This window comes from Salmo salar, chromosome ssa06 (genome assembly GCF_905237065.1).
Source record: "Salmo salar chromosome ssa06, Ssal_v3.1, whole genome shotgun sequence".
In the NCBI taxonomy this organism is placed as follows: Eukaryota; Metazoa; Chordata; class Actinopteri; order Salmoniformes; family Salmonidae; genus Salmo; species Salmo salar.
In genome coordinates, this window is record NC_059447.1 from 75053832 (window position 1) to 75069950 (window position 16119).

A 16119-nucleotide genomic window follows, 5' to 3' on the forward strand; every position below is an offset into this window, starting at 1 on the left:
CTTCTTGTCTTTGCTGGACATCTGTTACACCTGGGAATGATTTACCCATAATTCATCTCCATCTACTCCAGGCGTTTTCTGTCCCACCCCACCATCTTGCCGCTCCACTAGTCAACAAGGCTAGCCACCTGCAGAACTGCTGCCAGGACATGACAATCACACTATCCTTAAAACATGGTTGCATGTTGTTCCTGGTTAGCCGGAGTGCCAGTCTTTTGGTGTTATCATGCCGATTCCTTTTCACTCAGCTTGACAAGGACAGCAACAGAGTTGACGAAAGCACAAACAGATCTGGGACCAGGCTAGTTTCACCTGGGTGCAAAGAGGAGAAAAAACGATAAGAAACTCCAGCACACTTGACATTCTTCAAAACAACGTTTGGGTCAATAGTTCCTCAGGGGTATCCAGGTCTAAAACCTTCAAGTAAACTTTGAGGGGTTTTGACCCAAACTTTAGTTTGAGATCCACATGGTGGATCGTACAAGAAATCTGGTGTGCTGGAGTTTCTTCTTCAATGACTTCTAGAACTCTTACTTCTAATCCTCAGATACCTTCACGCTCCGGTGAATTCTAATGTTGTTCTTATAATGAACTACCATTAAAGAGACTCAGTGTGAAGAGAAGAGGTCAGCTGTGTGAGGTCTGGAGGTGAACAGATGTAGTCGCTGTAGCCACTTACACGGCGGTGTATAAACGGATAATGAGGGAAAGTGAAGGTACAGTACGTGGATCATCAGATGAGGATTAGAGAAACAGATAGATGTTTGGGATTATCAAGTATGAGAGCAGGAGTCAGGAGAAGACAGCTTGCAGACAGGCACTCTCTCTCTGTTTTGATGCTCAGAACTGTGTGTGTGTCAGTGGGCAGGCAGGCGTCTGTTTGCGCGTGGACAGAGACAAACGTGTCTGCATGAGAGTGTGCTTTTGTATCAGTGCGACTGCATGCACGCAAGTGTGTATATGTGTGTGGTGGTCGTGTGTGTGTTTGGTTGTACTATCCATGTGGGGACCAGAAGTCCTCACACGATAGCAAAACAAGGAAAAGTCAGGACATTTTGCCGGTCCCCAAAAGGAAAAAGGCTATTTTAGGCTTCTGGTTTAAATTTGGGTTTAGGGGAATACAATTAGGGTTAGAGTTAGAATTAGGATTAGTGGTTAAGGTTAGAGTTAAGGTTAGGGTTAGGGTAAGGGTTCGGTCTAGGGTTAGGTTTAGGGTTTGGTGTTATGGAAAATAGGATTTTGAATGGGAATCAAGTAAAACAGAGCTGTGTGTGTGTGTGTGTGTGTGTGTGTGTGTGTGTGTGTGTGTGTGTGTGTGTGTGTGTGTGTGTGTACCAGGTGACAGGTAAGGGTTTGTGACAGTCCAGGGAGCAGGGGAGGCCGTCCCTTCAGGCTGCATCACCCTTCTGAGAGGACCACTTCCCCTGTACTGAATATTTAAAATGACTGAGCACTGTGTTCCCACGCTACAGCTGTCAGCAAGCAACAGACACCCTTATTCCCAGGCACACCTCCCCACACACCAATCTCTTTCTCTCTCTCTTTTCCTCGCAAACACACACAGAAATAGGCTTGAAGGGGTAATACACACACATAGGCTTGAGGGGGTAATACTGCCCCCCACTTGGCTCTAAATCTCCCATCGCCGCGGCAACAGGACCCTCAGGCACGCCGCCAACTGCTCCCATAATGCACCAGCACAAATTAAATCTCAGGGCTGTTTCTCTCTCTCTCTCTCTCTCTCTCTCTCTTGCTCTCTCTCTCACTCTCTCGCTCTCTCGCTCTCTCTCTTTCTCTTCCTGTCTCTCTCTTTCTCTCTCTCTCTTTCTCTCTCGCTCTCTTCCTCTCTCTCTCTCAACAACACACAGTCAGCTGTAGAGGTATGGAAATGAACTTGTCTTATCCTGTTCGATCTACAAGTTGCATACAAAACAATATCAAAAGGCTCCGCTGTTCAAACAACAACAATCCATCAATGAAATATGCATTTGATTTTCTGACGCGTCTTGATGTGTCTCAACACCAAACCCTTCTCATCTCATCTATCAGCGTCCCATCGCTACCTAGGGGCACTTTGCCGTTCTATGTTTTAGCAAATTGAAAGTGATTTTTCAATCCACTGATTGATGACGTGGCTACCATTTTAAACATCTGAGTGCGGCAAGATTGATTGGTCATATAAATCAGCACTTTTCAGCCTATCGATCTTGCTGGTCTCCGGTCTCCACCCACTGCTGTGCAGCACAACTCTCCCTCTGTCTGTCTGTGTATAGTACAGGCAGAAATCTGTTTAGGATGCTTTCAGCGGAGGTTGAGGTTGCCATTCATTTACAGAGAGCTACTTTACTGTATTTCTGCAAAGCACCTGCATATAGTATACTGTCTCTTTATCTATGAGTATGCTGTACAGTCATGTAGACACAAAACGTTTCTCTGAAGGATGTCTGCCATGGCCTCAAGATGATTCCAGAAAATTATAGCAATAATGGCTTGATCTAGTTGAAACAACAGTCTATGCAGCCTCATCTAACTTTGGCAAATGCTTCATGAAGAATGGAAGAACTTTTCTCTTACCACGTCTGAGAGACTGTAGGCGTGAGATGTTTCTACAACCATCCATCTCCTCTCTTTACACTACAGTAATCAGTAGGGAATTAAACTTATATTAGACAACCTTTCCAAGAAGTAAGGCCTGTCTTTGTATTAGTCGTTCCTCAGACATTATTTGTTACAAAGTGTGTGTGTATGTGTGCCTGTGTATGTGTTTTACATTTTTGTCAGACAGTGTGTGCTCAGTATATACAGCCAGGCGATTTGATTGGAGGGCGTCAGGAACATGTAGGGGACATTTATCAGTGTGACACAGCACAGAATGCTTTTTGTTTGATTGGGTAAATTTGCTTCCGCGTCAAAATGCTTTACAGACTATTTTTGTTGTGTTAATTAAGCTAGCGGAACCACTTTGTATGCTGCCCTGATATCAGAGGGGAGAGAAATATCATTGTTATTTGTTTCTGGTGCCTTGGAGGCAGAGCCCAGTCGCTCTGTGCCATTACATGGTTTACATGAAGATGAATGGTTGTCTGTATGTTTCTATGTCATTTAAAATGTGTATTTACACTGCAGCAGACAAGCATCTTTACTGAATGTGGAGGCATCATATAAACCATTTCACTGGTCATACAAGTGTGAGCAACTGGGTATTGAACACAGGTATTTGGCCCACGACCGTGTTATCCAACTGAGCTAAAGCCTATAGGGATAACTTTTAAGAGGTAACAGGTATTATTATCTCAAAAATAGTATGGGACAAGTTTTACAGTGTCATGAAAGGTTATTTATTACAAAAGCATGGTTTACCCAACCTCTGGTGCTATACAGACCCAGTGTCTCACAACCTCTGGTGCTATACAGACCCAGTGTCTCACAACCTCTGGTGCTATACAGACCCAGTGTCTCACAACCTCTGGTGCTATACAGACCCAGTGTCTCACAACCTCTGGTGCTATACAGACCCAGTGTCTCACAACCTCTGGTGCTATACAGACCCAGTGTCTCACAACCTCTGGTGCTATACAGACCCAGTGTCTCACATCCTCTGGTGCTATACAGACCCAGTGTCTCACAACCTCTGGTGCTATACAGACCCAGTGTCTCACATCCTCTGGTGCTATACAGACCCAGTGTCTCACAACCTCTGGTGCTATACAGACCCAGTGTCTCACATCCTCTGGTGCTATACAGACCCAGTGTCTCACAACCTCTGGTGCTATACAGACCCAGTGTCTCACATCCTCTGGTGCTATACAGACCCAGTGTCTCACAACCTCTGGTGCTATACAGACCCAGTGTCTCACAACCTCTGGTGCTATACAGACCCAGTGTCTCACAACCTCTGGTGCTATACAGACCCAGTGTCTCACAACCTCTGGTGCTATACAGACCCAGTGTCTCACAACCTCTGGTGCTATACAGACCCAGTGTCTCAAAACCTCTGGTGCTATACAGACCCAGTGTCTCACAACCTCTGGTGCTATACAGACCCAGTGTCTCACAACCTCTGGTGCTATACAGACCCAGTGTCTCACAACCTCTGGTGCTATACAGACCCAGTGTCTCACATCCTCTGGTGCTATACAGACCCAGTGTCTCACAACCTCTGGTGCTATACAGACCCAGTGTCTCACATCCTCTGGTGCTATACAGACCCAGTGTCTCACAACCTCTGGTGCTATACAGACCCAGTGTCTCACAACCTCTGGTGCTATACAGACCTAGTGTCTCACAACCTCTGGTGCTATACAGACCCAGTGTCTCACAACCTCTGGTGCTATACAGACCCAGTGTCTCACAACCTCTGGTGCTATACAGACCCAGTGTCTCACAACCTCTGGTCAATCCACAGATGACATAATATAGGAGATACATTTACCACATGCAGCCATTCATAACAACATGCAGCCATTCATAACAACATGCAGTACATTCATAACAACATGCAGTACATTCATAACAACATGCAGTACATTCATAACAAGATTCATTACATTCATAACAACATTCAGTACATTCATAACAACATACAGTACATTCATAACAACATGCAGTACATTCATAACAACATACAGTACATTCATAACAACATGCAGTACATTCATAACAACATGCAGTACATTCATAACAACATACAGTACATTCATAACAATATACAGTACATTCATAACAATATACAGTACATTCATAACAACATTAAGCCATAACTTGAACATTAATGACAATGATTCATAAAGCCTGCCCCAAGTAATGTACTGTATGTGTGTGTGTGTGTGTGTGTGTGTGTGTGTGTGTGTGTGTGTGTGTGTGTGTGTGTGTTCAAATGTGCGAGTCACTGCGTGCGTGTCTATGTGTGACATCATAGCTGATGTTACGAGAAGCCGCTCTACGATACTGAACCGCCAGGTCCCAATGGACTGATGATGATGATGATGATGTGTTGCTAATCTCCATTCTGTCAGCTCCTAAAGTCATAACTCTTTATTGATTGGTTGTGTCGTTCAGCCAGCCGCCCTCAGTGAAGTCAGACTAACTGAGCATGTCTGCCCCAAACCTGCCACTCAGTCTCTCATACAGGGAAACACAGACGTTTCCTGTTACAGTGTAATGGTGATAACTGAGAGCCCTTTGCATTGTAGCCTGTGGGGACACGTCCAGTAACTCACCTCATTTATCATTTAGAGAAGCAACCACCTCGAATATACTGGGATACCATGATACAACGACACGCATGTGCTCCCACACACACACACACACACACACACACACACACACACACACACACACACACACACACACACACACACACACACACACACACACACACACACACACACACACACACACACACACACACACACACACACACACACACACACGGACCAAATTGGTCTAATGTGTTACCTAGACAACCACAGGCTCCACATTCTCAGGACGTCAAATCGTGATCTGGTTGGTTGATTAGGTTGTTGATGTCATTTCAGAGGTGCCAGACAGTGGGAGTCATATCTTCCTGATACTTCCTGGATTTGGACTTCCAGAAAGTCACAGAGTCAAAGATCAGGGAGGGTGGATTGTGGGAATTGTTGAGAAGCTTCAAGACTGCTAGAGCTGCCGTGGTTGTAATACTGTATTTGTGAAATGCATGAAGCCATGTGTATGATGTGGGCGAGGGAATGGATACAGTATTACAACTAGTTGTTGTGGTATTGACAAGTTACTTACCTGCTGTGTTATTGTGTCTCTGTATCTAAATAGGACATGAAGCTGCGAGAGCTTCTGGACGTGAGCACCCTGGTGGGGAAGATGGAGAACAGGATGCTCACGGTGGTGAGCGGACCAGACATGGTCAACATCACATATCTCAACTTCATGGCCTTCCAGGAGGAGATCGCCAAGGTAAATACACATTAATAACACCTCTATGAAACCTGAATAAGGTATTTAGTACACATGAATAAGGTATTATTAAACATGAATAAAGGTTTTATTGTGGGTATAGTTGATTTAGTTGATATTCATTTGACCATGTAGGGTAAAAAAAAAAGAGTTTTTTATTTACCTTTATTTAACTAGACAAGTCCGTTAAGAACAAATTCTCATTTACAATGACGGCCTACCCTGGACAAACCCGGACGACGTTGAGCCAATTGTGCACCGCTCTATGGGACTCCCAATCACGGCCGGATGTGATACAGCCTGGAATTGAACCAGGGACTCTAGTGACGCCTCTTGCACTGAGATGCAGTGTCTTAGACTGCTGTGCCACTCGGGAGCCCATAATTTAGTAATTTAGTCATCTTCGGAGTTTGGCCAACACTTATATTAAGATATTATGAATAAGGGATGTATCAAGTGCTTATTACTAATTAATGAATAAATAGGCCATTTCAGTCCATGAAGTGTGAGTTATTTCAGCTAGTTAGACCTACACTCTCTAGTGTGTAATTATAAGGTCTGGTGTGTGGGTGGCTAGTTTGCACCTCCAATTGTGTGTGTGTGTGTGTGTGTGTGTGTGTGTGTGTGTGTGTGTGTGTGTGTGTGTGTGTGTGTGTGTGTGTGTGTGTGTGTGTGTGTGTGTGTGTGTGTGTGTGTGTGTGTGTGTGTGTTCTTCCGGTGCAGGAGTGGGCAGAAGAGTTGTTTGGCCTGGCGTCTAACCTACTGGCCCAGAACATGTCCAGAGAAGCATGCCTGGAGAAAGCGTAAGTCCCTGGACACATCACACACACACACACACACACACACACACACACACACACACACACACACACACACACACACACACACACACACACACACACACACACACACACACACACACACACACTCACACACACTAAGAGGTAGCAGTGCTGTTCACATCCATCAGAGTCCTTCTGATGGGCTGCAGGGTGGAGGGTCACTCTGCCCCGCTTCACATCGCTTCACACTACTTGTATCCCGAGGGAGAAAGAGAGAGAGAGAGAGAGAGAGAGAGAGAACGAGAGAGGGGGTGGTGGAAGGAAGAATGGGGAGAGAGAGGAAGAGAGAGAGGGAAAGTTGAGGAGAGATAGGAAGAGAGAGAGGATGTTTACTGTTCATTTGTATTGTTAATTTCACTTATGTATATGAATTGAATTGAATTGAGAGGGAAAGTTGAGGAAGAGACAGAGGAAAAGTTGAAGAGAGATAGGAAGAGAGAGAGGGAAAGTGGGGGAAAGAGTGAGGGTGAGATGGAGGAAAAGATGGAGAAGAGATAGGAAGAGAGAGGGAAAGTGGGGGAAAGAGTGAGGGTGAGATGGAGGAAAATATGTAGAAGAGAGAGTGGTGGAAATGGAAAGGGATGCGCACGACATGTATCACACCACACACACACATACATACACATGCATACAGACACACACGCACACACGCACATACTTGCGCACAGTCACAGTCACATCCACATCCACACACTCTCACACACATATAGACCGTTGACTTTGTTGTGACTCATCCCTCGGTTCCTCTTAGCAACTCATTATCATCTCTCTCTCTCTCTCTCTCTCTCTCTCTCTCTCTCTCTCTCTCTCTCTCTCTATCGCTCTCTCTTGCTCTCTCTCTCTCTCTCTCTCTCTCTCTCTCTCTCTCTCTCTCTCTCTCTCTCTCTCTCTCTCTCTCTCTCTCTCTCTCTCTCTCTCTCTCTCTCGCTCTCTCTCGCTGTCTCTATCGCTCTCTCTCACTCTCTCTGTCTCTCTCTCTCTCTCTCTCTCTCCCTCTATCGCTCTCTCTCTCTCTCTTCTCTCTCTCTCTCTCTCTCTCTCTCTCTCACTCTCTCTCTCTTTCTCTTTCTCTCTCTCTCTCTCTCTCTCTCGCTCTCTCTCTATCGCTCTCTCTCGCTCTCTCTGTCTCTCTCTGTCTCTCTCTCTCTCTCCCTCTCTCTCTCTCTCTCTCTCTCTTGCAGTGCATGCTGGGAGTTTTTTGGAGTTTGAGTGTTTGGTGTGGAGGGCTCTGTCCTAACTAACTTTCTAGATTATTTTCTTTACATTTTATTTTCTATGGTGGAGGGTTAATGCAATATTTGTTTTAGCGGTATCCACAGTTTTTTCAAAGTTAGGGTGGAAGAGGACAGAGTAAGTTTCCTGGGGTTTGGAAGGTGTGGTGTGTGCGATGGCTTCTCAGCCTAGCGCGGAGGAGACGCTGTCGATACGACATGGTTTCAGGTGTGTTCCTGAGAATGGAGTTAAGGTAGAGGAGATGCTGTCGATATGGCATGGATTCAGGTGTGCTCCTGATAATGGAGTTAAGGTGGAGGAGATGCTGTCGATACGGCATGGATTCAGGTGTGTTCCTGAGAATGGAGTTAAGGTGGAGGAGACGCTGTCGATACGGCATGGATTCAGGTGTGTTCCTGAGAATGGAGTTAAGGTGGAGGAGATGCTGTCGATACGGCATGGATTCAGGTGTGTTCCTGAGAATGGAGTTAAGGTGGAGGAGATGCTGTCGATACGGCATGGATTCAGGTGTGTTCCTGAGAATGGAGTTAAGGTGGAGGAGATGCTGTCGATACGGCATGGATTCAGGTGTGTTCCTGATAATGGAGTTAAGGTAGAGGAGATGCTGTCGATACGGCATGGATTCAGGTGTGTTCCTGAGAATGGAGTTAAGGTGGAGGAGATGCTGTCGATACGGCATGGTTTCAGGTGTGTTCCTGAGAATGGAGTTAAGGTGGAGGAGATGCTGTCGATACGGCATGGATTCAGGTGTGTTCCTGAGAATGGAGTTAACCTCTTACATCTAGACGTTCCGCTAGCGGAACACCTGCTCCAATATCCAATGATAGGCGTGGCGCGAATTACAAATTCCTCAAAAATACAAAAACTTCAATTTTTCAAACATATGACTATTTTCCAGCATTTTAAAGACAAGACTCTCCTTTATCTAACCACACTGTCCGATTTCAAAAAGGCTTTACAGCGAAAGCAAAACATTAGATTATGTCAGCAGAGTACCCAGCCAGAAATAATCAGACACCCATTTTTCAAGCTAGCATATAATGTCACAAAAAACAAAACCACAGCTAAATGCAGCACTAACCTTTGATGATCTTCATCAGATGACACACCTAGGACATTATGTTATACAATACATGCATGTTTTGTTCAATCAAGTTCATATTTATATCAAAAACCAGCTTTTTACATTAGCATGTGACGTTCAGAACTAGCATACCCCCCGCAAACCTCCAGTGAATTTACTAAATTACTCACGATAAACGTTCACAAAAAACATAACAATTATTTTAAGAATTATAGATACAGAACTCCTTTGTGCAATCGAGGTGTCCGATTTTAAAATAGCTTTTCGGTGAAAGCACATTTTACAATATTCTGAGTAGATAGCCCAGCCATCACGGCTAGCTATTTAGACACCCACCAAGTTTAGCCCTGACCAAACTCCGATTTACTATTAGAAAAGTTTGATTACCTTTGGTGTTCTTCGTCAGAATGCACTCCCAGGACTGCTACTTCAATAACAAATGTTGGTTTGGTTCAAAATATTCCATTGTTATATCCAAATAACGGCGTTTTGTTCGTGCGTTCAAGACACTATCCGAAGTGTAAATAAGGGTCACGAGCATGGCGCATTTCGTGACAAAAGATTTCTAAATATTCCATTACCGTACTTCGAAGCATGTCAACCGCTGTTTAAAATGAATTTTTATGCCATTTTTCTCGTAAAAAAGCGATAATATTCCGACCGGGAATCTGCGTTTAGGTAAACAGACGAAAGAAAATAAAGCATGGGGTCGACTCGGGCACGAGCCTGAGTCTCACAGTACTGTAACCAGCCACTATCCAAACGCGCTACTTTTTTTCAGCCAGAGCCTGCAAAGCCACGAATCAGCTTTTTGCCGCCTTCTGAGAGCCCATGGGAGCCGTAGGAAGTGTCACGTAACAGCAGAGATCCCCTGTAATGGATAGAGATAATCAAGAAGGGCATGGAATCTTCTCAGGTTTTGGCCTGCCAAATGAGTTCTGTTATACTCACAGACACCATTCAAACAGTTTTAGAAACTTTGGAGTGTTTTCTATCCAAAGCTAATAATTATATGCATATTGTAGTTTCTGGGCAGGAGTAATAATCAGATTAAATCGGGTACTTTTTTTATCCGGCCGTGAAAATACTGCCCCCTAGCCATAACAGGTTAAGGTAGAGGAGATGCTGTCGATACGGCATGGATTCAGGTGTGTTCCTGAGAATGGAGTTAAGGTAGAGGAGATGCTGTCGATACGGCATGGATTCAGGTGTGTTCCTGAGAATGGAGTTAAGGTGGAGGAGATGCTGTCGATACGGCATGGATTCAGGTGTGTTCCTGAGAATGGAGTTAAGGTGGAGGAGATGCTGTCGATGCGGCATGGTTTCAGGTGTGTTCCTGAGAATGGAGTTAAGGTGGAGGAGATGCTGTCGATACGGCATGGTTTCAGGTGTGTTCCTGAGAATGTAGTTAAGGTGGAGGAGATGCTGTCGATACGGCATGGATTCAGGTGTGTTCCTGAGAATGGAGTTAAGGTGGAGGAGATGCTGTCGATGCGACATGGTTTCAGGTGTGTTCCTGAGAATGGAGTTAAGGTGGAGGAGATGCTTTCGATACGGCATGGTTTCAGGTGTGTTCCTGAGAATGTAGTTAAGGTGGAGGAGATGCTGTCGATACGGCATGGATTCAGGTGTGTTCCTGAGAATGGAGTTAAGGTGGAGGAGACGCTGTCGATACGGCATGGATTCAGGTGTGTTCCTGAGAATGGAGTTAAGGTGGAGGAGATGCTGTCGATACGGCATGGATTCAGGTGTGTTCCTGAGAATGGAGTTAAGGTGGAGGAGATGCTGTCGATACGGCATGGATTCAGGTGTGTTCCTGAGAATGGAGTTAAGGTGGAGGAGGTTTTGCTCGCGGTCGGTGAACAGGTAGGAGCTGAATTTATACATTCTGCTTCTAGAATGAACAAAGCTGTGGTGGTGTTCATGAAAAGAGAAAATTTGGTTGGTAGGCTAATTGCTAGCGGAATATTTGTAAGGGATGAGTTGGTGCCAGTTTCACCTCTCTCTACCCCTTCGACAAGAGTAGTTGTTGCAAATTTGCCTCCGTTTATTACGGATGATCAAATCAGGAAAGAGCTGAGTCGTTTTGTTAAGTTTGCTAGCGGTTTTCGTGTACTGTCTGCAGGTTTTCAGGCAGATGCCGTTAAGCACGTTGTTTCGTTCCGGAGGCAAGTGTTTATGTTTCTAGAGGGGCTCTATGCAGGGTTTGCCAGCACAGACAGTCTACGGTGTGTTTTGAGGGTGGGGATTTGGGGCATAAGAGCTTTGCGTGCCAACATAAAGGCCGTAGACAAGGTGAGGGTACAAGCGCCAGTGGGGGAAATCGAGGTCAAAGTGCAGGGGGTAATGAGATGCAGACAGCAGAGGCTGGGCCTAGTCATGCCAGGGTTGGTGGGGTAGCTGAGGCTGGGTCTAGTAAGGCTAGAGATGGTGGGGTAGAGGAGGCTGGGTCTAGTCAGGCTAGAGATGTTGGGGTAGTGGAGGCTGGGTCTAGTCAGGCTAGAGATGGTGGGGTAGCTGAGGCTGGGTCTAGTCAGGCTAGAGATGGTGGGGTAGCTGAGGCTGGGCCTAGTCAGGCTAGAGATGGTGGGGTAGCTGAGGCTGGGCCTAGTTATGCTATGGAGGGTGGTGTAAATGATGCTGGGCCTAGTCATGCAATGGAGGGTGGTGTGGAGTATGCTAGGTCTAGTCAGGTTAGAGATGGAGGTGTAGATGAGGCTGGGTCTCGTCAGGCTAGAGATGGTGGGGTAGCGGCGTCTGGGTCTAGTCAGGCTAGAGATGGTGGGGTAGCTGAGGCTGGGCCTAGTCAGGCTAGAGATGGTGGGGTAGCTGAGGCTGGGCCTAGTTATGCTATGGAGGGTGATGGAGGGTGGTGTAAATGATGCTGGGCCTAGTCATGCTATGGAGGGTGGTGTAGATGAGGCTGGGTCTAGTCAGGTTATGCTAGTGGATGAGGAGAGTATAGTGAGGAAGTGTAAGAGACTGGGGGGAGGAGGAGGGTGTCAAGTGGAAAAGGAAAAAGGGTGTGGTCAAAGGCACCATGGAAACTTTGCCTGTTGCTGTGGGGATGCCCTGACCAGAGAGGAAGAGCAGGTGGTCAGGGTGGGAGATAGAGATGAGGAGGAAAGTGAGTCTGAGGAAGAGGATGAGGAGTTATTTTTTTCAGACTCCTCTTCAATGGGCCCGGAGCTGACAGCCAGTCAAGCAGAAGGGTCTAAGTACATGTTGAGAGAACTGACAAGGTTCCTGAATGAGACCAAGGGAAAAAAGTTAATCTTGAGGCTTTTTTCTCTGATCCAAGAAAGTTTATACGATCAGTACAACATGCTATGAAAAATGAGGGGCATGGTGTCCTCTCACCCAGGAAACGGTTTAGGTTGAGGAAGTGGGTCACAACAGTGTGAAAAGGTTTACCTTCAGACACTGTTTAGATGTATATTTTCTTTCTGACACTGGGGCTTTTTGAGCTTTGCTATTGGTCTTTTTCTCTGCTGGCTTTTCTCCCACTTCATATGGAGACTCTTCGGGTAGGCTCGCTCAATATAAATGGCGCCAGAGATGCGGGAAAGAGGAGTGTGTTGGGTGAATATGTAAAACAAAAAAAGTACAGGTGTTGTTTCTGCAGGAGACACATAGTGATGTGTTGAATGAAGTTGATTGGGGACTCTGGTGGAAAGGGGCAAGTGTGTTGAGCCATGTGACAAATCTTAGTGCAGGGGTGGCAGTCCTTTTTGCACCGGGTCTGTCTGTAAAAATGTGCTCCTCAAAGGAGGTGTGTAGGGGTAGGCTCCTTGTTGTTAAAGCAGAAATCAACAACATGGTTTTTGTCTTTATAAATGTGTATGCGCCTAACACAGGGAGTGAGAGGGGACTTCTATTTGGGTGTCTTAGACAGGAACTCTCACAGGTAGCGCCGGAGGAGACTCTGGTGGTCGGAGGGGACTGGAACTGTACAATGGATTTTACAAAAGACAGAAATGGGGAAGAGCCTCATTCAGTGTCAGTGGGAGTGTTAAGGGACATCATTAATCAGTTCGACCTAGTGGATGTTTGGAGAACTAAACATCCAAACACAAGACAGTATACATGGGTGAAGGTTTTTGGGGCTAGGGTGAATGCAGCCCGACTTGATCGGTTTTACATGTCTAGGAATCGGAGCAATAGGCTGTTGGGCGCTACCATTCTCCCGGTGGGGTTTTCGGATCATCACATAACCATGGCTCGGCTGTCTATTTCACCAGGGCCCCGGCAGGCATCCTATTGGAAGTTCAATGTAAAGCTCTTACAAGATGCCACCTTTTGCTCAGGTTTCCAGACCATTTGAGAAAGGTGGGGGCAGCGAAGAGAGGAGTATGAGTCTCTGAGCCAATGGTGGGATGTGGGGAAAGTCCAAATTTGGCTTTTCTGTCAACAGTACAAAGCTCTCTCATCCTCAGAGGCTAGGAGAGTATTGGGGGAACTAGAGTGTTGTATTAGTGAGATGGAGGTAGAGATGGTGGGGCAAGGCAATGTGGGCCTCCAGGCTAATTTAGCTGAATTACGTAGGGACCTGGGCAGTTTTTTCCAGGTTAAAGCAAAGGGAGCACTTGTAAGAGCTAGGTTCTCCATGCTCAAGGAGATGGAAGCTCCCAGCTCCTTCTTCTTTGGTTTGGAAAGACAGAGCAGTGAAGCCAAGGGTATGCATTGTCTATGGCTGTCTGATGGGCGGGTGACCTCTGTGGTGGGTGAGATGCGGACTGTGGAGTTTTATACTGAATTGTATAGGGCAGAAGTGTGTGATCCTTTCTATGCCCAGGTTTTGTTTGCAGGACTCCCTAAGCTCTCTCTGGCACAGAGGGATGAAATGGACATTCCTCTGTTGTCCCATGAACTGGCAGAGGCCGTAACCCAGATGTCCCCTGGTCGTGCACCGGGGGTGGATGGACTTCCAGTGGAGTTTTATAAAAAATTCTGGGGAATAATTGGACAGGACTTCTTTTGCGTGTTGCGTGAATGCGTCGGGGTAGGAGAGTTGCCGATGAGCTGCCGTCGGGCGGCTCTGACTCTCCTACCCAAAAAAGGGGACTTGTGTGAACTTAAGAACTGGAGGCCTGTGGCATTACTCTGTGCGGACTACAAGATATTTGCCAAGGTCCTCTCTAACAGACTGAAGTCCCATTTGGACTCGATAGTACATAAGGACCAAACATATTGTGTACCGGGACGCTCAATCACAGACAACTTGTTCTTAATTAGGGACATGTTGGACTTGTCGAGAGGTTCTAATGTGAACTTTGGACTGGTCTCTTTAGATCAAGAGAAGGCTTTTGATAGAGTGGACCATGAGTATCTGTTTAATGTGATGTCTGTGTTTCGGTGTGGGAAAAGTTTTTTGACATGTGAGAAGCTGTTGTATGCTGGGGCGTCATGTATGGTTAAGGTGGAAGGGGCGCTCAGTAGGCCAGTCTGGGTGAGACGGGGCATTAGACAAGGATGCCCTCTATCGCGGCAGTTATATACACTAGCCATTGAGCCTTTTTTATGACTGCTACGCAGGAGACTGCAGGGAGTGTGCTGGACAGGCATGGATGTGGTGACAGGAATAGCAGTGTCAGCATATGCAGATGATGTTTCTGTGATGGTCAGGGATGGTCAAGATATGCAGGCACTAGAGACCAGTCTGAAGGTGTACGAGGGAGCTTCTTCAGCTAAGGTAAACTGGGGCAAGAGCAAAGCTCTGTTATGTGGGGCATGGGGGGATAGGGCCCCTCTGCTTCCAGGGGGTTTGCAGTGGGGTTGTGAAGGGCTTAAAATGTTGGGGGTGTACCTGGGCTCGGAGAAGTGGGTCAGGAAGAACTGGGAGGGGCTGTCACAGGCAGTGGTGTCAAGACTGGCCAGGTGGAGGTGGCTCCTGTCCCAAGTGTCATATAGAGGGAGGGTGCTGATAATTAATAACCTGGTGGCATCTTCCCTGTGGCATAAACTGGCTGTCCTCAACCCCCCCGCCGGTCTGCTCGCAGACCTGCAACGCAAGCTGGTGGACTTCTTCTGGTCGGGCCATCATTGGCTGAGGGCGGCAGTGTTGTACATGACCGTTCACGAAGGAGGACAGGGCCTGGTGGAACTGGAGAACAGGATGGCTGCCTTCCGGCTAAAGGCGGTGTAGAGACTGCTGTACCATACTGATGTTGGCTGGAGGGAACCAGCATGCGCGCTACAGAGGAGAGCTGGCAGATTAGGGTTGGACCGGCAGCTGTTCCTCATGAAGCTGGAGAGGCTGAGTACAGCAGGTCTCTCAGATTTTTACTCTGCAATGCTGAAGGCCTGGCAGCTGCTCAGGCCCACACGAGAAGGGGGTGTGGAGCCTGGGCTGTGGGTGTGGGAGGAGCCTATCTTCCACAACCCAGCCATTCTTTTGAGATCGGTCCAGTCGGCCACCCTGCAGAGGCAACTGATGGCAGGGGGTGTACAAAGGCTGGGTGACCTGAGACTGCTGGGAGAGGAGGGGTGGAAAGCCCGGAAGTCTTGGCACAGCAAACAGGAATAACGTCTCTTAGGCTGCTGGAGAGATTCCTGGAGGAGGTCCAGGAGGCACTGTCTGAGCCGGTAAGGGGGATGTTTGAGCAGCCAAAGGGAGAGGGGCCACCAATGTTTCCGCCACTGTAGGTGACGGCAGAGACTGGAGACTGGCAAGGGGGTCTGGAGGACTTGTTAGATTTTAACACTCCGAGCCTGGGGGAGTTTGAAGGGGTGGGATGTAAAGCCCTCTACAACCTCTGTGTTAAGGTGAGGAACATTAGGAGCCTAACAGGAGTGAGGGCACATCAGTGGCAGGGGGTATGTAGGGCAGAGAGTATGGTGGGTTTTAGATGGAGGGGGCTCTACAAACCCCCAGTACCAAACAGGTCAGGGGACCTCCAGTGGAGGGTTCTTCATGGAGCCCTGGCCACTAACAGCTGGTTGGCACGGGTTGAACCGGGAATCGGGCAGGGTTGTTCTTTCTGTGTAATGAAAGAAACTGTGATTCAT

The 16119-nt window shown here is 47.0% G+C and overlaps 1 protein-coding gene across 5 annotated transcripts in view; it reads left to right on the top strand.

Moving 5' to 3' along the window:
• The window catches only part of LOC106608062 (1-phosphatidylinositol 4,5-bisphosphate phosphodiesterase beta-1), a 278537-nt gene that overhangs the window by 159880 nt on the left and 102538 nt on the right, over positions 1-16119 (top strand). For all 5 annotated transcript variants that reach the window (XR_001329372.2, XM_045720987.1, XM_045720988.1 and 2 more), the window contains exons 4-5: positions 5812-5952; positions 6676-6755. Coding sequence is in view for 4 of the 5 variants with exons in the window: in XM_045720987.1 (XP_045576943.1) it covers positions 5812-5952; positions 6676-6755 (221 nt within the window). In the remaining variant the exon portion in view is untranslated. The remainder of the gene's footprint in view (positions 1-5811; positions 5953-6675; positions 6756-16119) is intronic.